The following is a 21618-nucleotide window of genomic DNA, read 5'->3' on the forward strand; positions in this document are numbered from 1 at the left end:
AAACAAATAAAAAATTTGCAGTGTTTTCTATATGAATAACAAGAAAGCCATACCAACTGATACAAGAATTTGTCACTTCTTATGCTAAAGAATTTGTCTGGTCCCTTGCATTTCCCATTCAGTTACTTTCAGTCCCCAGATGCCCATTTCCAAGAGACGAGTGCAGAACCTGCCCGCTAAGCCAATCATTGGCCGAGACAGTTCACTGATGTTGCCAGTTGTAGCTTGCAGGTCCTGCTATGCCCTACTGTCTTGTTAGCAGGTAGACAATATGACAATATCATCAGTAGACCATAGGGACTTGAAAGAGAGCTAGAGGGACCAGGCATAGTTAAGCCATGCATCATATCTATTATTTATGGATACAGGCATATCCCTTTAAATTCTATATAGTATGTACCACCATCCAAAGAGCTTGTGTTAAGTACTGCAGAGCCTTATGAACACTATGTATGCAGAGCAATGGTTTTCTTGTAATGTGACAACCATAAATTGAAAGTGTTTATTAACAGTACACAATCTACTTTTTCTAGTGAAATGGTGTATGTGGAAAACATCTTGCCCATTATGAGCAAAGAAAATAATTTATCGCTATGAATTTTACACCTGAAAAACTTATATAGGTTTTCATTTTTTTTTTATTTAATCAAAAGCAGAATGCGATCTGTTCATCAGTTTAAAATTTGATCAGAACAGAACCCTGAATAAGGTATGACATTTCTACCAATACATTTTCCCCCAACATATAGTCTATAATTTGTCTCTACTTAATGGAAAAACTGGCTGTACTACAAAAATTTTAATAAAAAGGTCAAATGAAATTGAGATAACATGTTATCAGTTCCTGCAACAATACAGTTGAAAATGTCACATTACATTGGGAGGGGGTTTACAAAATATTGAATGGAAATCTTGGTTTGTTACTACAGTAATTGGATGATCCACAAGTCTGCAGAAGTGTTGGTTTTATTGTTGATCTACATTCGCTGATTCCTCAATAATGATTTCTTCTTGTAAGGCAGATTGTAAAGGTATAAATAGATTGCTTTCTGGAGAGTCCTAATAGAAAAGCTGTACATCTTTCCAATGCAGTTGTTTGTGCATACACCACCCAAGAGCAAATTTTGGTATGTGAACAAACCATGTAGGTAGGTGTTTCCACTAAAGCTATAAGACTATAAGATGCAAAGCAGCTCTCTGAAACCCATCTCTTGGAGGTGGCTTTCACTTTAAGCCAGTGTTTGACTCCTTTTTAAAGTCTAAGGCCTAATACACACATCTCTAGTAATCTAGTAAGCTTCTAGTAATAATCTCTAGTAAACTTCAGGTCTGCACTAGGACTTGGCCTTTTTTTTTTTCTCGCAGCATGGATCATGGCCCTGTACAAAAGTACGGAGGTGTTACAGTGCCAATGAAATTAAGTGTGAACGAGGCCTTAGAATATGACTGGGGATTTAATTAGCCAAGCCAAAAACTTCACCCAGAAGGGACATTTACTAATCTGTAGTCAGCTATATTGCATTTCTTGCCTCTTGTTAGCACAGAGAAAAATGCTGGCTGACTGCAGAGATGACTATCGTTGTGGGAACAAAGAGGTAATCGTTCTCCTAAATGGGGAACCATCAGCAGGTTAGAGGAGTCTAACCTGCTGATAGCTCTCTATTGCGCATGGGGCGCTGAGGAGGAAGGTATGTCTCTTACCTTCCCCCTCGGCACCATTGCCATGCTGTTAGCAGTGTAATCCTCAGTCCAGAGCACAATTAGAACTGCTCCGCCGCCCAGGGGCGTAACTAGAACTAGCTGGGCCCCATAGCAAACTTTTGATTGCCCCCCCCCCCCCCCCCAAACAACTGACCACTAAGCTGTGAAGAGAGAGCAATATGTATATATAGTATTAGGAAAAGCATTATAGCACCATGACCACTGCCATTACCACTATATTGTTACCAACCAAATCCAGTATATTAAGATGAATAATACAAACAGTACCAGTTTACATGGGACAAATATTACCCCCTCTCACTGACTAAAACCCCCACATACTGAATAATGCTACCACTGCTACGGAATAAAATCCACAGTCCAATATCACCATTGGCCATACAGTGGCATGTATAGGCTCCACACAGGCTTTACACACCAGAAGTGATCACAGTGCAGTTACAGGCGTCTTCTCCAATCGGAGTTGCTCACTTTTCCCCTTCTCCATCCAGCCTGGCCACCATAAGGACTTCTCTCAGTAGGATCTGACAGACAAACAGTTTAGGTTCCTCACTCATGCCCCAATATCCTATGCATCTATTTGCTCCATCTGTTCCCTCATATAGTGGTCCCCTCTGTATTCATATAGTAGTTAGACAACTGTGTCCCTCATTAAGTAGTTAGCCCCTTCTCTGCCCCCCCCCCCATGTAGTACCGTATTTTTCGCTTTATAGGACGCGCCTTTTGATCAGACGCGCCCCTGATTTTAGGGGGGGAAATAGAAAAAAAATATTTTGCTCATTGTCACAGTTTGGAGATAGCAGCAGTGTGATTGGTGCGAATCCCCCCATATAGTGCCCCACATAGTAGCCAATGCCCCCATATAGTGCCTCACATAGTAGCCAATGCCCCCATATAGTGCCTCACATAGTAGCCAATGCCCCCATATAGTGCCCACATAGTAGCCAATGCCCCCATATAGTGCCCCCCATAGTAGCCAATGCCCCCACATAGTGCCCCCCATAGTAGCCAATGCCCTCATATAGTAGCCAATGCCCCCACATAGTGCCCCCCATAGTAGCCAATGCCCCCACATAGCCAATGCCCCCATATAGTGCCCCCCATAGTAGCCAATGCCCCCACATAGAAGCCAATGCCCCCATATAGTGCCCCTCATAGTAGCCAATGCCCCCATATAGTAGCCAATGCCCCCATACAGTGCCCCAATTGTAGCCAGTGCCCTCCATAGTAGCCAATGCCCCCATACAATGCCCCCATGTAGTAGCCAGTGCCCTCATATAGTAGCCAATGCCCCCATACAGTGCCCCCATATAGTAGCCAATGCCCCATACAGTGCCCCCATAGTAGCCAATGCCCCATACAGTGCCCCCCATAGTAGCCAATGCCCCATACAGTGCCCCCCATAGTAGCCAATGCCCCATACAGTGCCCCCCATAGTAGCCAATGCCCCATACAGTGCCCCCCATAGTAGCCAATCCCCCCTGCGACCAGAAAAACAACAAACAGGTTACTCACCTGTCCGCCGGCCCCAGCAGCTCCTCTCCTGACACTCCAGTCTCACGTCATCCTCCGGGCACAGGCAGCGGGGGACAGAGAGACTGCCGCTGCAGAACACTTCCGGGACACAGGCAGCGTCTCTGTACCCCACTGCCTGTGCCCGGAGGATGACGGGAGACCGGAGTGTCGGGAGAGGAGCTGCTGGGGCCGGCGGACAGGTAAGTAGGACAGCGATCCCCTCCGCACGCCCAGCCCGCCCCCTCCATCGCCGCTTAGCCGATCAGGAGCCCAGGAAAGTGCTGCTCATTGCACTTTTCCGGGCTTCTGATCGGCTCAGCTGAGCAGCGATAGAAGGGGCGGACGGAGGGGATGGCTCAGGGCCGCTCACTATGCATATGCATAGTGAGCGGCAATACAGGGGGAGGGGGCATACTTTAACGCGGGGGCCCGGGCCCCCTAAGCCCCCGGGCCCCATAGCGACGGCGTACCCTGCCCCCATGGTAGCTACGCCAGTGCCGCCGCCATTGCGTCAGCCTTTTAATTAGGAGTAGGCCGGCACACAACCTGGAGGCGGGGCAGTGCTCCTAACTGATCTCCGGTAAGAGATATACCTTGATCCTCAGCGCCCCGTGAGCAATAGAGGCATATCAGGAGGTTATGTTTTTAAAGGTTAACTGTCCACAGTTTAGACAAATCTACAGAGGTGTGGAAACTTAGGGGGACATGTATCATCCAGCGTATTTTTTTTTTCAGCGTAAAGAGACGATTTGCGAATATTTTATTTGCAAAACGGCCGATTTGCGAATAAAATATTTGCAAATCGCCTCTTTACGCCGGGGCGCGGGGAGGGGCAGACTCATAGTCCGATTTAGCGCGATTTATCTTTTTTTTTTTTAAGATACGCCGAAAACCTACTCCAGTCCTCAGCTGGCATAGGTTTTCGGCTGTGCGCATCGGCTCGCACGGGATTTATGTGGAGGCAGTCAGCCTCTACATAAATCTCCGTAGCGCCGGAGATGCGGGGGCATTTTTAAGTCCGGCGCAGAAAACGCCGGACTTAATAAATGTCCCCCTTAGAGTTCAATCATTCTCCTCTGTGAATTTTAGCAAGAATAATATGCAAAGCAGAAGGATATGCAGAGCAACTCTGATACTCTTTCTTTCCACAATTCCTTTCCACAATTCCCAAAGAAGTTTAAATGATAGTTCTGAACATGTCTTTATAGCCCTTTGTTTGTCATTTAGAAGTTAGCCGTATGCACTAGCTATTCCAGCATGCCTTATTACACATTGTGGGCATTTAAAGAAAAGTATACACGCAATCACCACATGCCTCTTTCTCACTCTTACTCGGGGGTAAAGAAACCAATTTCTGTAGAAGTAGCACTTTCTGATAACATACACTTAGAATTCCATTATACTTTACAGTCTGTTTATAGAGATCAATGGCTTTTTGAGAAAAGCTTACTCTTCACATATTTAAACAATTTAAATTAGAAGTAAATGAATGTATACAACAACTGGTTACAGGTCCTGGTGTCAGGACAGTAATTGACTTAATACCTTAAAATTAAAACTATCAAACTATTTTTGAAACTGTACCATATAACGTCACAAGGAACTGTAAATCAAAAATGTGTACTGGCAAATAATGGATATTCTTTACAAAAAAAGCAATACAATCCATAACCAGATTTATGCGGCATAAGTCTGGTCCAGGGATCTTGATCCAGTCTGTCTTTTTGGGCTGTAGCTTTGTTATAAAAAAAATATAACTGTTTATTACCATAAACTACAGAGTGAGTGCATGCTCAGGATTCTGTGACATTCATGAGCTGCTACACACCTTTGCACACCTATTGTGACTCTTAAAAGTTTTTTTTTCAACCTATATGGCTGTTTGGGGCGTAATTTTTAGTGCCATGATCTTAAGTTGTTTTTTTCTTGGTACCATGTGTGTGTAGCTGGGGCTTTTGATCAGTTTTTATAAATTTTATTTGATATATAACGTAACAAAAAATAATCCCATTTCCCCCCCATTAGTTGAAGCTATTCACCGTGCGGGAACAACAATGTTATATCTTAATAGATTAGACAATTACACAGGCTATGATATATAATGTATTTACTTTTATATGTTCTATTTATTTATTATTTTTAGAAATCATTAGATTGCATACACTGGTCAATGCTATGCCATTGTTTTCTGCTATGATCTGGTAGAGCCTGCCTGAAACCAACTGTACCAGAAGGCAGAAGATCAGACTGCATATAGGTAAGCACTATACCTCCCTCAGTCAGGCAATTCGATCGGTCCCAATTAGAGATGAGCGAACCTGGAGCATGCTCGAGTCGATCCGAACCAGAACTTTTGGCATTTGATTAGCGGGGGCTGCTGAAGTTGGATAAAGCCCTAAGGCTATATGGAAATCATGGATATAGTCATTGGCTGTATCCATGTTTTCCAGACAACCTTAGAGCTTTATCCAAGTTCAGCAGCCCCAGCTAATCAAATACCGAACGTTCGGGTTCAGATCGACTCGAACCCAGTTTGCTCATCTCTAGTCCCAATCCGTAAGTGATGGTATTAAAGGGGTTAATGACAGGTAGCAACACCGGCCTCTATTGACTGTAAGGACCTGTTTGCTAATAGCAGCTGGCCCTCACCCCCTATGAAGAGAGCTCAACTAATGAGCTCACTGCATAAAGCCCCTTGCAGATAATGGCATACATGTATGCCGGTCACTGCCTATGTGACGGTCACAAGTGGCACACATTTACATCATCTGTCGTCAAGGGGTTAAAGCAGGGATGGGGAACCTTCGGCCCTCCAGCTGTTGCAATACTACAATTCTCATCATGCCTGGACAGCAAAAGCGAAGCGTTAAAGAGTCAATGTCATTAAAAATAATTTTTGACATGTCATCATGCATGTCAAAAGTTATTGATCACAGCGAGTCTCACTGCCAAAGCCTACTGAAAAAATAGTAGACATTGCCGGGGAGAGAGCGTGGTGGCTGAGCAATCCACTCACCGGCTGTATTTTCTGAACTGCTAATTTAGCAGAAGGATGCTCAACTCAGGGCCAGCCAAGCTGACAAGACTTCACAGCTTAAACTGCACAGGTGATAAAAAAACACACACAAAAACCGTAAGCGTCGCATTCATTTGTCTCGGCAAACATCCAACGTGCGAAGTAGTCGAGCATCCTTCTGCTATATATTTTCTGCACAATGACTGCCCTTAGTGGTGATGGTCTACAGGTAAGCTGCTGTGTTTTCTGCTGGATACCCTTTAAGTTAATGTGGTGCCTACTATTGCACAACCTAACTAGGAGAGTGCACTCTGTACTTATTCACCCACCACACTTTTATGCTGGCGATATTATACCACGAGGCAACCCCATCCTTTTGTTTTACTGATCTGCTAATTGAAACAATATAATAGTCTACAAGGCTACATTGACAGAATTAGCAAGCTTCTGGGGAGTGGATGGCCTAGCCGCCCGGCTATATCGCCTGATCGCAGTGGGTCTCAACAGTGAGACCCACCCTGCGATCAATAAGTTTTCACATGCCTGATGACACATCAAAAGTAATTTTTTATTGACTCTTGTTAACATTTAACTCCCCTTTTTTATTCATTTGCTTGTAACTACCACTAAAAATACTTTTGAAAAACCTAAATTTTCTACTCCTGTCCACAAGGCTTTTCCGCAACAGGACAAGAATTTGTTTGAAGTTTAGATCTGTTGCCAAAATCCAGTAGGTATGTAGGTATTCACATTCTGAACCATAATTTTTTTTTTCTGTACCAAAAACACCCATGAAATGTTTATTAATTTGATGAATAATTTGTATACACAAACATACATTAGCAGCATGTATTTTAATAAAATGGATTTTTTTGTAAAAACATGAACTTGGGATGATTTGCAGTTACTGTATATACTTTAACAAAGCATACATCTCAGACACAGAAAAAATATGACTTCAACGGGAAATACGTAAATGAAAACATTTAATAATATACTGTACAATGCTGAGGTCAGAGGAAAAGTACTCGGAAAGGAGTACAGTGTTGTGTTATTGGTCAAGAGAGAGCTTTAAGAACGAGATTTCTCGACTTACACTCATTAGCAACCGGAAACATGTCTCAAGAGGAGAAACGTCAATTGTATATATTCATGTTGGCAATACCAGATATATTATGACAAACAGTAAATTATGCACAGTCAAAAACAAAATAAAAAAGTATAAACATTAGGATTTTTTTAAGCTGTTAATAAAACGTATATTCTTAGAGCAATAGTCAATTTGTTTTTTAAATTATGTGGAAAGCGGTGAAGCGCTTGCTATAAATTATAATTTAAGAATACATTAACCAAACAATTAACTCCATACAATCAGATTTAGCTTTATAAACACAAAGAAAAAAAAACCCTGGAAAAAAACCTGAATTACAGTACATTTACATCACATAACAGATACAGGAAATTAGAAAATATCATAATAAATAATTCATGAATTATAGTGCAATTGATTTATGCATAAATAGAACGCACTGCCTAAAAGAGGTTGAAATTAAACAAAAACCTTTTGCAAATCAAGGCAGCCACATACTGTAGTTATACCAAATTACTATGAAATGGAAGTGACAATGGAAATGTTGCAAGTTAAAAATAAAATATACACAACCCGGTATATTACTGTAAACAACTAATCATTTTCAGTAGTTTAATATACAACGTTATATAAAATGGTCCGAAACTACAAGAAATGGTTTAACAACTTTACCGATCAGTAGTCTTAAAAACAGAGGCACAGTTTTTGCTTTTTTACATTTTTCCCCCCTATTAAAAAATATTCAGAAACATTCACATAAGCAAATAATTGAAGGGCTTATAATTCTGCCTTCAGTGTTTTTTTTGTTTTTTTTTCAGTAGTGAATATCTAACACCATATGATTGTTTTACTGAAAGGCATTGGTTGAATAAATGTAAATAAAAAAAAAAAAAAAAAAAAAAATATATATATATATATATATATATATATAAATATTTTTTTTTATTATAGACACCTGTATGTGAAGGTCGGAAAATAGAAACAAAACCATTAAAACAGTGTGTAGTTTTTTTGTAGAACCGGAATCGAAAATAGATTTTCCCTATAAAACTAAAACAAATACTAGTACAAATTGTAAGTGTAGAAAAAGGTAGAGTGAAGGCTGTAAGACTGTCCCTGATGTTGGATTACTGTCAACAATGAAAAGTTGCCCGTTTTTTCAAAATAGTAGAGAATTCACAGCAAACTGAGGTTGATATTACCTGAACTAAACCAGTGTTATATGTATAAAACTGAAAATCGAACGATCAGGCGAAGGAGTTCAGATTTTTACAATAAGGGAAACTGGTAAAGCAGTTACCCAGACTCAAAAAGAGCTACTTTCGTGCAAAAACAGCACCACACCTGTCCCCAGGTTGTGTGTTGTATTACAATTTGGCTCCATTCACGTCAATGGAAAACCAAGAGGCCAAGAGTGAGGCTGAATTTACATGTACCACACCACAATAAGCGCTTTATGCTGAATGTATATTATGGACTGAACTCTTTGAGAGTCTCCGAAACAGCTAGAGCAGTATGCTGGTAAGCTGACATGCGTGTCAGTTCAATAGCATAGTGTTTTAACTGTTCCGGAGCTTGCGGTGTCATAATGAATTATGATGCAGAGAGAGTTCAGTCTACCAAAAACAGCAAGCATACGGACCATATATCATGAACATGTGAATGCAGCCTGAGACTGTTTCTGGAAGAGAGGCCATGTTGTTCTAAGCTTAGAAAACACCTTAAAAGGTAACTTCACACGTACCAGATCCGCAGCGGATTTGACGCTGCAAGTTTGCAATGAAATCCGCTGCGGATCCATGTAGTATGAAGGTCTATGGGGTTACATATCCGCAGCGGAATTTTCATTCCACTGTGGATATGTAAGCCGGCTCCTTTGACCCCCCCCCCCCCTCCGCGGAGAATACATTACCTGCTCATGACCGCGGCTGTGTGAGGCTCACAGCTCCTCTCGCTCACCATCTGCCAATCAGTGCTGCCGTGCACCAATTGGCTGATGGGGAGCGAGGGAAACCAGGAGCCTCACACACAGCCGCGGCGCCGAGCAGGTAACGTATGCTCCGGGCGGCGGGGGGTTAAAGGAGCCGGGTCACATACTGGCATCGGAATTAAAATTCCGCTGCAGGTATGTGACCCATTCAACTTCACACTACCAGGATCTATTATTTGCACTGCTTTGCTTGTATACATCAAAACACAATTAGGCACTGTATTCAGACATATAATACAGCAGGCCAATAGTCAGGAAAAGACCAAACAGTATTTTTTTTTTTTTTAACTGTTTTGGTTTATTTCACAGCTTTGTTTGTGGAGGCGAATACTGCAGCATCTTTGCTTAACAGGAACAGCTCCATACATTTTCAAGTGGCTGTGCCTGATACTGCAGCTCATTTCCATTCATTTGAATGGGACTGGGCTGTAGAGAGCTACAGTTGATTTTGTAGCTGCACAAATTATAATCCTGGTAAACAAGAGGCTTCATTGCTAGCCTAGGCACTGCAATCCTTCAAATCAGAAGGACGCACACAAATGTAATGCTAAGGATAGGCCATCTGAATGAGTCCAAGAAAACCCTTTTAACCATTAGCAGTAAGAGCAATTAATAAAAAAAGAAAAATCGATGCACGTTATAAAATACAAAAAAGTAAATTCAAGTGCATATGTGCAAAGTAATGTTGTTTGCTAAGAGTATTTTATATTAAAAGAGCTAAAAATTTGATGTATGAAAATAGTTTTCTAAGTTTCAGAGGTAAGGAAAAACAGTGTTATGCCTAACAACCACCAAAATGGAGTGCTCTGTTAAAATGAATGTACAACTTATTTTTATTTTTTTTAAGCCCAACTACTACTAATGTGAAGTAATTAAGGATTTAAAGGGGTATTCTTTCAGTTCGGCACCACTACATCCCCTCTCCTGGTTCCTGGAGCAAGGAAGGAGAGCGGACAGGATGCAGCAAGTGAATCAGCTCTCTATCAATGTGATCTCACTGGGCTTCCACTCACCTTCAGGGACAATCCACAAACCTTTGTAAAGTGTGGGAGACATAGAAAAATAGAGAAATGAACTTACCGCTCCCAACAAGCTGAGTGATGTCACTGCCCTGCCTCAGAGGGGACAGTGGTGGTCAGGAACCCAGGCAACAAGCTGTCAACTATACAGCTGGAAAAAAAGGCCAAAAAGCAAAACAAACAATTTTGCGAATACAAGGCATTCACAATATTGCTTATTTTTGCATTCTCTTTCATCTAACAAAAGTCTAGGTGATGAGAATACCCCTTTAAAAGTTAAAGAAAACTAAAAAAAAACTAACTAAAATACATGTCAAACCCTGAACAAACTGCAAGTTTGGTTATCAGCAAAAAGAAAAAGAAAAAACAAACAAAATTAAATTAATAAAACTGGTCAGTGTAAATGAACCTACAACCATCCAGAAGTGGTCTCTGAAATGCATCAGCAGCAAATACATAAACAATTACATTGAGGTCTATCGATAGCAGGAGTGTGACAACCCTTGAAAAAATATATATATCAAAAAGGTAAAATCGTCTAAACAGAACATTGAACCCAAGTCTTAAGCTTTTCTTGTGCACTTTATGAACATGCTCTAACCTGCATCCCAAGACTTTCATCTTAGTGTAAAAGTTTTTTTCTCTTTTTTTTCCAAAAATTGTTTATAATAAATAATCTTCTTTAAGTTACATTTTTATACTTTTATAGTTCATTTAAAGTCAATAATTGAGACTTTTTACAACTACTAGAACAGGAGATGGAGTATCTTTAGTGTCCATAGATAAATGCTGTAGTTAAAACCAAAGTCTCTCTTTTCTTTTGTTTGTTTTTTTTTACAATATTTTCAATTCATATTATACACACGTAATAAATGTTTTTGCCTTAACTCTGTCGAGTTCGCATGGACGCGGAGGAGTGCTGTTATTGTGAACTAAAGTAATACTGCATGCATCCCAAAAAAAAAATTCTCATGATTTTTCGGAATCTAAAAAGGTGGTCCACTAGTATATCAAAACCATGAGTACGTATAAAAAGACTCCCATAGGAGTCTCAGATATAATGCAACTGTGAAAATGTAAGGACTGGAAGTTTGGATGTAAGACATCAGTACTGTAATAAGGAGTGTTAGTCATAGTTTATGTAGTCAACTATGAACCAAAGACCCTGAATCACGTCTAGTTAAGCAACCTGTATGTTCAGTACATATTAGTAGAAGTGCGCAACAAAATAAATCTGTCCACAGTGAAAACCCTGAAGAATCTATTTTAAAAAGGCATGTATGTGGTTAAGAACCGTATCGTTTTACTGGAGTAGGTCATGTCATACTCCATTGCGTGTAGAGTAGAAGTGTGTAGTAATATACACACACCCATATAGTAATAAATTCACAATGCATCTACATAGACTTGCTACTATTTCTGGAGATACCAGTCCCTGAATTAACAACATTGTATATATGAGCGTCAGCCAGGCGAAGCTTTTTCTTCGGAGGGTTTTTCAGTGTTCCAGATCTTTCTTTAACTTTGTACTCTAAAGTGCTGTGAGGTACGCCATAGATTCCTTGTGCTTTAGAAACACTCATTTTCCCGCCCAATACCATAGCTATAGCTTCTTCCATAATCTCATGATCGTACTGTCTGTAGCGTCCGCGTTTTTTCCTTGGCTGTTTATCTTTCCGATCGTCATCGGGGTTGTCAGAGGATACATCGCCCCCACCGTTCTTTGCATTAAGACTAAAAGGAGAAAGGTCCCCGTGGAGAACGTAAGAGTCGACATTTGAGCGAGTTATACTTCCCGAACATTCAACTTTGTTTTGCTGAGGAAGTAAGTTTTTTAGTTTCTGAACAGAAGAATTTTCTATGACTGTAGAGGTTTTGGTAACCTGGTACATAACATCCAGAAGACCAGAGGAATTAGGCTGTTTCGTCACAGAGCTCACTCGTACCTGAGGAATTTTCAGCTGTACAATGGGGACTGACGATTCACAATGCAAACCTTCCTTTTTTTCTTTGAACTGAGCAACCATTCTCTGTAGAGTTAACTGATGGAGGTAACTGGAAGCTGCTGGGAGTTTCAGTTCCGAGGTTTCAAGTAGACTGAGTTTATTTTTTTCTGTATGCTCTGCCTGAGCCCTTGCCCACAGGGCTACTTTCTGTAGGACAGTACTTGTCTCTGTACTGTCTTTGTATAAATACCCATCAATACAATTTTGAGCTGTGTTCTTAAGATATGCAGGCTTGCCTGCCGGTAAGGCTTTTAAGTGAAGTAGCAAAGTTTTCTGAGGTATGCCATAAAGTATGGCTGCTTTGTTAACATCCAGTGTTCCCAACTGAATATCTTTCAATGCTTTCGAAAGCAGACCGTTTGCAAACTCGGGACTCCGATCCGCATAGTCTTCTCTGTCTTTCTGATGTCTCCTGGATGAATGGAATGAAACGATGGTCAACGGATGTATGAGACGTGCACACAGGTATGGAAGGGGATGGTCCACTCCTTTATTAAACTCCTTGCTTAGGTAACATCACCGATTCTGACAAAGTTTTTATTTCACAGGAGGAATTTAGAAGTTCTAGAAATACTTTACAGTTCTGCTTGGACACTCTGTCAGTCATACGATAGCTTCTATAGCAACCCAGTCAAGATCTCAAAAGCATTTGGCAAATATTTGCTTATTTTTCTAAGAATTTTCTGTAGTACGTGCTACTCCATCTGACAGTTGCTTGCAGAGCCAAACTGTTAATTATTTTAACTTAAGCAATTAGTAAGCCCTTAAGATTCAACTTTGGTTAGTAGAAACGTGACGTTACCGCTAAACAAGTAATAAAAGAGTAAACCCCCTTTATAGATTTGCATCGACAAAACGAGCTCACATATGGCACAATCGGATTAACCTTTCTATGAACCACAGCAAGCTTGCAAATACACACACACAAATGAGATAGTTCAGTTACATTTATGACACATTGACAAGCTGACGGTTAAAAATATAAAAAGCTATCCAAAGTATAAATAGTACAATAACTACAATGATAATTATGGTAAAGTGTGGGTGTAAAGTACAATGGATTTCTCATGTAGAAATCAATTAGAGCGACCCTCCAAACTCCCTCTTACCAAGGCTTGTTCTCCTTATATAATGGGTGGAAATTATCGGATAATCTTTTTCTTAACACTAGTTTGTCTGCACTTTATATGTATTCTGCCCTTACTGTACTAGAAATCAGCTTCCTGGACTTCCTGCTGGACCTATACTAGACCTGTGTTATATACAGCAGCCAATCAGAAGGGTAAGGGCCCTATTTCACCGGACGATTATCGTTTGCATAATCGTTAACGATTAACGATCTCAAACGACCGCTATTGCGAAAGGACCTGAAGACGTTCACTCATTTCCATGGAACGATAATCGTTACTTATGATCGTAATTGCGATAGTTTTTCTTCTCTATTTATTCGCTATTGCGTTCGTATCTATTGCGAACGACTGAACGATGTCTTATTCAATGCGAACGTTTTGTGAACGAGCAACGATAAAAATAGGTCCAGGTCTTATAAAGCGATCAACGATTTCTCGTTCGGTCGTTAATCGTTAACTGCATTCCAACCGAACGATTATCGTTTAGATTCGAACGATTTCATGATAATCTGAACGATAATCGTCCGGTGGAATAGGGCCCTAAGAAAGTGGGCTAAGAAAGAGCAGCCCGGACCAGTGATTGGAAAGAAGGTGTGTCTTAGACTACTTCAGAGTCCCTGTAGGCACGGTAGCCAAGTTTTAGTCCCAGATTATGACTCTGCCTTAAGCCGCTTGACTTAAAAAGAAAACAAGCACAGAGGATAATAAATAGCAGGTAAGTATCCCCCTACAGGTACTGACATATTGCTTAAAAAGGGAAAGTAACTGCAACTAACAGGGAAACTTAAGCCCCAAAAACACACAGGTCGCTGAGAATGAAGGTAATTTTCTTATCTTAATCATCAGTGCCATTTTCAGGAATTTATTTCATATGCAAATTAAGGCCCAGATTTATCAAGGGGTGTAAAATATACACTGGTGTAAACCCGCCACAACAACCAATAACGGCTCCTTTTTCAATTTACAAGAGCTAATAGCTGAGCTGTGATTGGCTGCTGTGGGCAGTTTACATGAGTCTATATCTTACACCCTTTGATAAATTTCCCCTAAAGTGTTTTGGGATACTCGGGTCGTGACCACCACACTCGATCTGCCCCAGCTGACTGGCTGACCGGCTGTCTGCAGTGATGAGCAACCAGAGTGATGTCACTGTAGAGCTCTCCCCAATTTTTATCAGGAGGGGCGGGCCAGCTAGGGTGAGTCAGTGTACTGAGGGTACCTGCTTCTATTCAATCTTTTAAATGACTTAAAGGGAAACTAATGTTTTTACACAGCATAAGGTTATAGGGTATATTTTAAAATATAGCTGTACACTAGTGCCCAATAATAATTTTTCTTAATAACTTGTGTTTGCAGTTCAGCTTGTAAATGGCTGTAAAGAGTTTCAGTGGTCTACTTATAAGTATGCAATAGGAGATGCGGCATCCTGCTCTGTCTCTATAGCCAGCTTAAGACCCAGTTTCATAGAATTACATTCTATGGTGCAGATTCTCTCGCCGGCTATGGTGCTATAGAGAGAGCAGGAAGCTCCATCTCCTAATGCACACTTATGAACATTAAAACACAGACCAGGGGCACCAGCCATTTACAGGCTGGAGAGAAACAAAAATTTAGAAAAATTATTTTTGATTATTATCGTTCATAGTGCTACACTTTAATCACTCATTGTACTCTACCTTTACACTCGCAGCAAATTTCACACTGCGAGTTTTTCCGCTGCAATACTGAGTACCATTAACTGCTAGTACCATTACCATTCACTGCCAGAATACAGTGCCATCTTCTTGTTATACCAAAGATGCTGTGCAGCAGCAAAGTACAAAAACAAAAAGTAGTACAAAACAATAAAGCAAACATACTTACCTGTCCACGCTCCCCCTGATGCTAGCTCTGGTTCCCCGCTATCATCAGCCCGCTCAGCCAGTCACTGCTCTGTCTTACCACAGCAAATGATTGGCTGAGCAGGCTACCACTGAGCAGGGGAATGGAGGGCATCGGAGGAAGCATGAGGACAGGTAAGTATGAAGGTATGTTTTTTTGTTTTAGTATAGAAGCAGAACAGCATCTAAGGTTTTACAAGGCTATGTCACTACATTCTTGCAGCGGAATGAAAATCTTCTGCAAGAATGGAGTGCCTTACACATTAATGGTACTCAGCATTACATTGGATTTCACTACAAAATCCAAAAGGGTTTTCCTACAGTTAAAATCAACTATTGACTAAATAGGTGGAAAGTATCAGATCAGTGGGAGGATTAACAGCTGGGCCTAATCACTAATTACAGGAAACAGGGTTACAGTGTCCCTATTTGAATATTGCGGCAGCCGATCAAAACTGTCTATTAAAAGTTCACAGGACTGCCAAGGATAACCAAGTACACCACAACCATATCTACATACGCACAAAACCCCCCCCAAAAAAACTCTGCAACACTACATGTATACTTTTTGAAGAATGCTGGCTTAAAATATTTATATATATATATATAATATATATATATATATATATATATATATAATTTAAATGTATTATTACATTGTTTTATTATAATGATGTAGTATGAGGATGAATGCTATTAGTTTGGTAAAAATACTCTTAATTAAACTAAGTTACAGCAAATAAAATCTAATTTTCAGCTAAACTAATAATATAGAAGACAAACTAATGCATTGAGTCACATTAATTCACTTACCCATTTTTTGTATTTCTGGTTTTGGAATTCTCTTCAAATGCGCTACCATGTCTTTTAACAGAAAGATCCAAAACCCCTATGAGAAAAAGATTATAGCATCAGGAATTAATAATACAGTTATGACCATGTTGAGAAAAACAAACAAACATAATTTTAGCTTATGGAACAACCTGCAGGTTTACCACTGCACAAGCAGGAGATCAGCTGTTTGCCATGCTCAATGTGTTGTCCACGGTACTGAACACAGAGCTGAAGGCACTAGATCCAATCGTTATGAACTTAAGGGCAACTGCTGCCCTTAAACACTCTAAAGAAAACCTATTAATATTTGATTTTATGTGACTGCAGGGTCATGGTCACCTGTGGGTTGCAGCGTGATACCTTTCACATGTATGAGTGTATGAGTTTTCACATGTATGAGTGAAGGGGTCGTGCGACAGGCAGTGCAGCACTGTGTTTGAGTGACCAGGAATAGCCGTGATACTAATACATCTCAATTGATGAATAGTATTGCGTGTGAAAAAAAAGTCACAAAAAAATACTGGAGTTTTTTTTCTTTCATAGACCTTTACTAGAAAAACATTGATATTCACACACAGATCTTACCATCCTGTAACGTTTGTTCTTGAATCCTTGTGACAGTGAGGTCGAGCGGACCGTCCTGCTCATCAAGTAGTAAGTCTGCGTGGTTTTTGTGGATGCCGTTCCAACTGAGAGGATCATCTGCTATTGTTCCGTTACTAGCTTGATACATCTTGCGGCTTTTTGAAACATATTCAATTGCGAACTGACGTATCATTTTCTTCATTAATTCCTGAGCTACAAGTGGAATGTTGGGATCACAGTTCTGAGGAAGATCTGGCAATAGAAAAATAGGGTGGCTTTCATGTACTTATCCAGATAGATTGTTTAAAAAAAAAAAAAAAAATATCTCTCTTCCAAAAAGAAGAAAACTATCTCAAACTAGCAAACTATAAAGTTTCATCTAAAAAGAGAAATTATCCATCACTAGAGAAATGTTTTGGGGTGTTTGCCCATCAGTATAGAACATTTTCCCAGTGGTTAAGACTTATAAAAGGTTAAAAAATAAAATCTAAGGACGTAACTCCGAAAAAAAAGGTACTTGTATTTAACATGCTGACTGGTTTCTTCTCCTTGAAAACGGATTTGTAGTTATAGCGTAAGATGGGCAGTTTGACTGTTAAAAGCTAAATAGGATAATATTATATATATATATATATATATATATATATATATATATATATATATATATATATATATATATATATATATATATATATATATATATATATATACACACATATATATATATATACACACACATAGATACATATACACATACATACATACATATACACATACATACATATACACATACATACATATACACATACATACACACTGTATATTAATTTTTTTTTTTTTTTAAAGGGTGTTTTGTGGAGCTATAAAACAGGGTCCAGGCAAAGTAAAACACAGAAAGGTCATTCCCAATATGCTTACCTTCACAATTATGCTCAATAAAGAATCACATGATCATGAAAACCAATGACAGCCCACTATCGTGATGTCACGATACAAGGGAAAGTGGTATATTGGAGCATAGAAATGTAAAGGTATGTATACTGAGGAATGTGTCAGTTATGCTTTTTACGCTGCCTGTTATATTACCCAGTTAACCACTTTTTCTGACATGTCAGAATGACATCACCGAATGTTAAAATGCTGTGTTAGCATATCAGTCATGGGACTCCCAATGCTGAAAGTCTCATTGCTCCTTCAGGGTATGCAACTGTGGAAGGCTAGGGTTACACTTCGATTTTTATTTTTTTTGTAGCATTACATGATTGATTTTAACTATTGAGTGACAGCTGCAGTGCACAAGATTGCATAAAACCCAACATACTCCTGTGCCCTACAGCTCCATAGATAAAAGCAACATAAAGCAAGAACAACTCGTGTTTATACCTTCCAGAAACAGCACCACTCTTCTCCATGGACTGTGCCTGGTATTGCAGCTAAGCTCCATTTAAGTGAATGTATACCCATTTAAAGAGCAACTCATTTTTTAGAAAAACCCTTGGGGTGAATGTCACAAGCCACTCAGAAAATACATACCTTTCTTTTGAAAGAGTGCATTTAAATAATTTTCAGCTTGGCATTCAGTTTTCTCTGTGTTGAACTGGCCCTGAGATATCAGTTCCCCTGTAGGTGTGGACTGTGCAGAACCACCTGACGGTGTGTAATCCTAGCAAGGAAATATAGTATAACATTATCTTACTCTGGCAGCTCTCTGACTTTATAAAAGGGACTGTGGAGGGAGTAGAAGGGGCACAATTACTTACATTCGTATCCTTGCGGAGGTTACATAATGAGCATTTGTCATCAACACACCAGTCAACTAGTTCTTCTGGTTCACAGTCTAAAGGGGGGAAAAAAATGGCATTTTGTGATTTTAATGATATTGTCTTGACAGATAAAGTTCTGAGATTGCAGCATGAAAAGACCTGGAGACTATAACGCTTGCTCAGTAATGACCGCAGTGCCTGCTGCTTCCATGTCACCATCAGATAAAAGCTACGGTCACATCCCCATTTGGGCATTACATTCGGAAGAACATTTCCGCTGAAAATATGCCTTGGGTGTATGAAACAGTATACAGCCATATATGTCCGACACTTACTTGTCATAATAGATGTTATGAAAATCGTAGTGTAGCCCTTAGCAAATTTTATTGAAAAAGCAGCTACTAGTTCATTAGGGCAAGTGGTGTCACCTTAATTCTAGTACAACTTGGGGTCCTTTTAGACAAAGATTCTCGGCTGCTAGAGCTGGATTGGCGCTCATTTGTAGTGCCTTTTGCACGGCACAATCATCAAATGATCCCTGTATTTTTGGTGCGGCTATTTAAAGAAGTGAAACTCACAGCACGGGTATGCATATTGCTGTGCTGCCAGTTTCCAGAGCCTGATCACATCAGCAGTGCATACATATCATCTGCTCTGCTGTGTTATGTAGCATCTTCACTTTCTGACAGTGTCCCAGAAGCATCCTGCTCCCATTCTTCTCTCCGCCCACCACTGTATCTCATGCCTCTGCTGGAAATTCCCTGTTTCTCCAAAACACCCTACCCCGAAAATAAGCTCTAGCTGGATTTTGCATGGTTTTTGGAGTAGGCCTTAAGGGTATAAACACACACACCGTATACGCAGCGTATTTACTGCTGCGATACGCAGCAAATACGCAACAAATACGCAGCAGTTTAGATCTAAATAGCTAAACACAGCATCAAATCTGCACCATCAAATCTGCTGCGTATTTGCTGTGTATCTGCTGCGTATACGTTGTGTGTGTGTTTGTACCCTAAAGAGGCATTCCACGCAAACATAACTTTTCATATGTTGCTGCCCATGGTGATACTAACAACATTTCATATGTTGCTGCTTTCTGCGAAGACTCAAAAAACTGTTTTAGCTTTTCTCTCCATCTTCCCCTCTTCCCTCCTCCCTACTGAGACGGCTGATGTAAACAAGTCCCTGGCAGGCTTTATCTGCAACTTTGTAACTTCTTTGTAATGCTGGCAGAGTTAATCAGAGGTCAAGTTGCTGATAATCTCACTCTGAATAACCCTCCCGCTAAAAAGTTGCAGTCAGGTACTTGTTTAGGCTATGTTCCCACACAGTATTTTTGCTCAGTATTTTGCAACCAAATCCAGGAGTGGATTGAGAACACAGAAAGGCTATGTTCACACAATGCTGAAATTTAGTGGATGGCCGCCATTTAACAGCAAATAACCACCGTTATTTCAAAACAACAGCTGTTTTAAAATAGCAGTAATTATTTGTCATTAAATGGCAGCTATCCACTAAATTTCAGAGTGTGAACATAGACTCTGTTTTCAATCCACTCCTGGATTTGGTTGCAAAATACTGAGAAAAAACACTGTGTGGAAACATAGCCTTACATGGGATTTTAGAATGTTTAATTCAATAATCGCAAACCAGGATGTTGTGATAGACTCCCTTATGTGTGAAAAACCCTGAGGATGTTTTTATACACCAACTATATGCACATGATGTACGCTACCATATTTGATACCACACATTTAATTCAACCTGCTGTAAAAAAAAAAAAATATATATTATTTTCTGGCGTATAATGCAACTGGGCGTATAAGACAACCCCTGACTTGTAAGAAGATTGTCAGGGGTTCACCTTATAAGCTGGACCGCAGCCCTGCAGCTTCGGGAGCTTCCGGTGCTTCTGTCATTCTCCCGAAGCTCTCCCGGCAGTCGAGCGTCTCTGAGCTTCTCTGATGCTCGGCAGCCCGGGAGAGCTTCGGGGATCTCCGGCACAGGGAGTGTAGATCACTCTGCCTGCGCTGGGAGAGGTACAGAAGATGTGCGGCTGCCGGGAACGGGTCACAGGCGAGTTTTTTTTTTAATTTTTTATAGTGGTGACCCCATACGGCGGGGATGCGGCCATTTTTTAACTCCCCCACCGTATGTGCCAACCATACCCGGCATATAAGACGACTCCCGGCTTCTAAGATGATTTTTCGGGGTTAAAAAATTCGTCTTATAGGCTGGAAAATATGGTATGCTGTATAATGCTTTCCTATACACAGCAAGTTCTAAATTTCATTAAATTTGTGGCTTATACATGGCACATGCAACTGTATGGAATACAGCTGCATCTGTCAGATATAAACCTCTAACACTACCCCTTGAAGGTTTGCAGTTCTCATGCTGTGGCATAGGGTTATTGCCTGAAATATTCTCCAATTCCTAAATTAATCTTCGTATGCCTCTTATAACTACCACTCCCTGCCTCCCTTTTCAGGACAGAGATGAACAAAATGAGTATGCAACATCTAAAGAACTGGCTACAGCAACTCTCAGGGGCTGGAAGCAGCTGCGCTGTCCCCATCCTTGGGCTGCAATGTGCTCAGCGTCCTTGATCTCTTGTGCTAGGTGCTCTTACATTAACCCTGTAGGCACTGCAGTCTCATGAAAATGTTAATGTCCACCCTTATGCACTAACAGAGAGGAGAAGTTGGTGACTTTACAACTAATTTTGTGCTTGAAAACTAGCACAATTTTTTTGCATTTTCTCATTTGTTTCAATGTTGACAAGGACAGTGGGTAGAGCTTGGCCCATCCTCAGGACAGGTCATTATTATCCGATTAGTGGGGAGCCGACACCCAGCACCCTGAAGTAAGTTATGGCATGGCAACGGCACATGCAATATACAGCGAACCGAGCTGGAAGTAGACAGCTTTGTACATTGGGTAATTATATTCACTTCAGTGTGAGCAGAGCTACAGTAACCCAGCACAGCTCTTACACAATGCACAGGGCTGCCCGCCTCGGAATCCCGACGTGCTCAGTGTCCTGCTTTGAGCGAATGGGAAAG

The 21618-nt window shown here is 40.4% G+C and overlaps 1 protein-coding gene across 4 annotated transcripts in view; it reads right to left on the bottom strand.

The window, feature by feature from the left end:
• LCORL (ligand dependent nuclear receptor corepressor like) overlaps positions 1 to 21618 on the bottom strand; it is a 74501-nt gene that overhangs the window by 12853 nt on the left and 40030 nt on the right. For 2 of the 4 annotated variants that reach the window (XM_069977455.1, XM_069977456.1), the window contains exons 3-7: positions 18548 to 18624; positions 18321 to 18450; positions 16788 to 17039; positions 16182 to 16257; positions 9352 to 12770 (exon numbers count right to left, since the gene is read on the bottom strand). In XM_069977455.1, coding sequence (XP_069833556.1) covers positions 11750 to 12770; positions 16182 to 16257; positions 16788 to 17039; positions 18321 to 18450; positions 18548 to 18624 — 1556 coding nt within the window. In that variant the 3' untranslated portion in view covers positions 9352 to 11749. Of the gene's footprint in view, positions 1 to 9351; positions 12771 to 16181; positions 16258 to 16787; positions 17040 to 18320; positions 18451 to 18547; positions 18625 to 21618 lie in introns of those variants that run through there. The other 2 variants (XM_069977453.1, XM_069977454.1) reach the window with 1 other exon arrangement.

Source organism: Dendropsophus ebraccatus, chromosome 7 (assembly GCF_027789765.1).
Source record: "Dendropsophus ebraccatus isolate aDenEbr1 chromosome 7, aDenEbr1.pat, whole genome shotgun sequence".
NCBI classification, from domain to species: domain Eukaryota; kingdom Metazoa; phylum Chordata; class Amphibia; order Anura; family Hylidae; genus Dendropsophus; species Dendropsophus ebraccatus.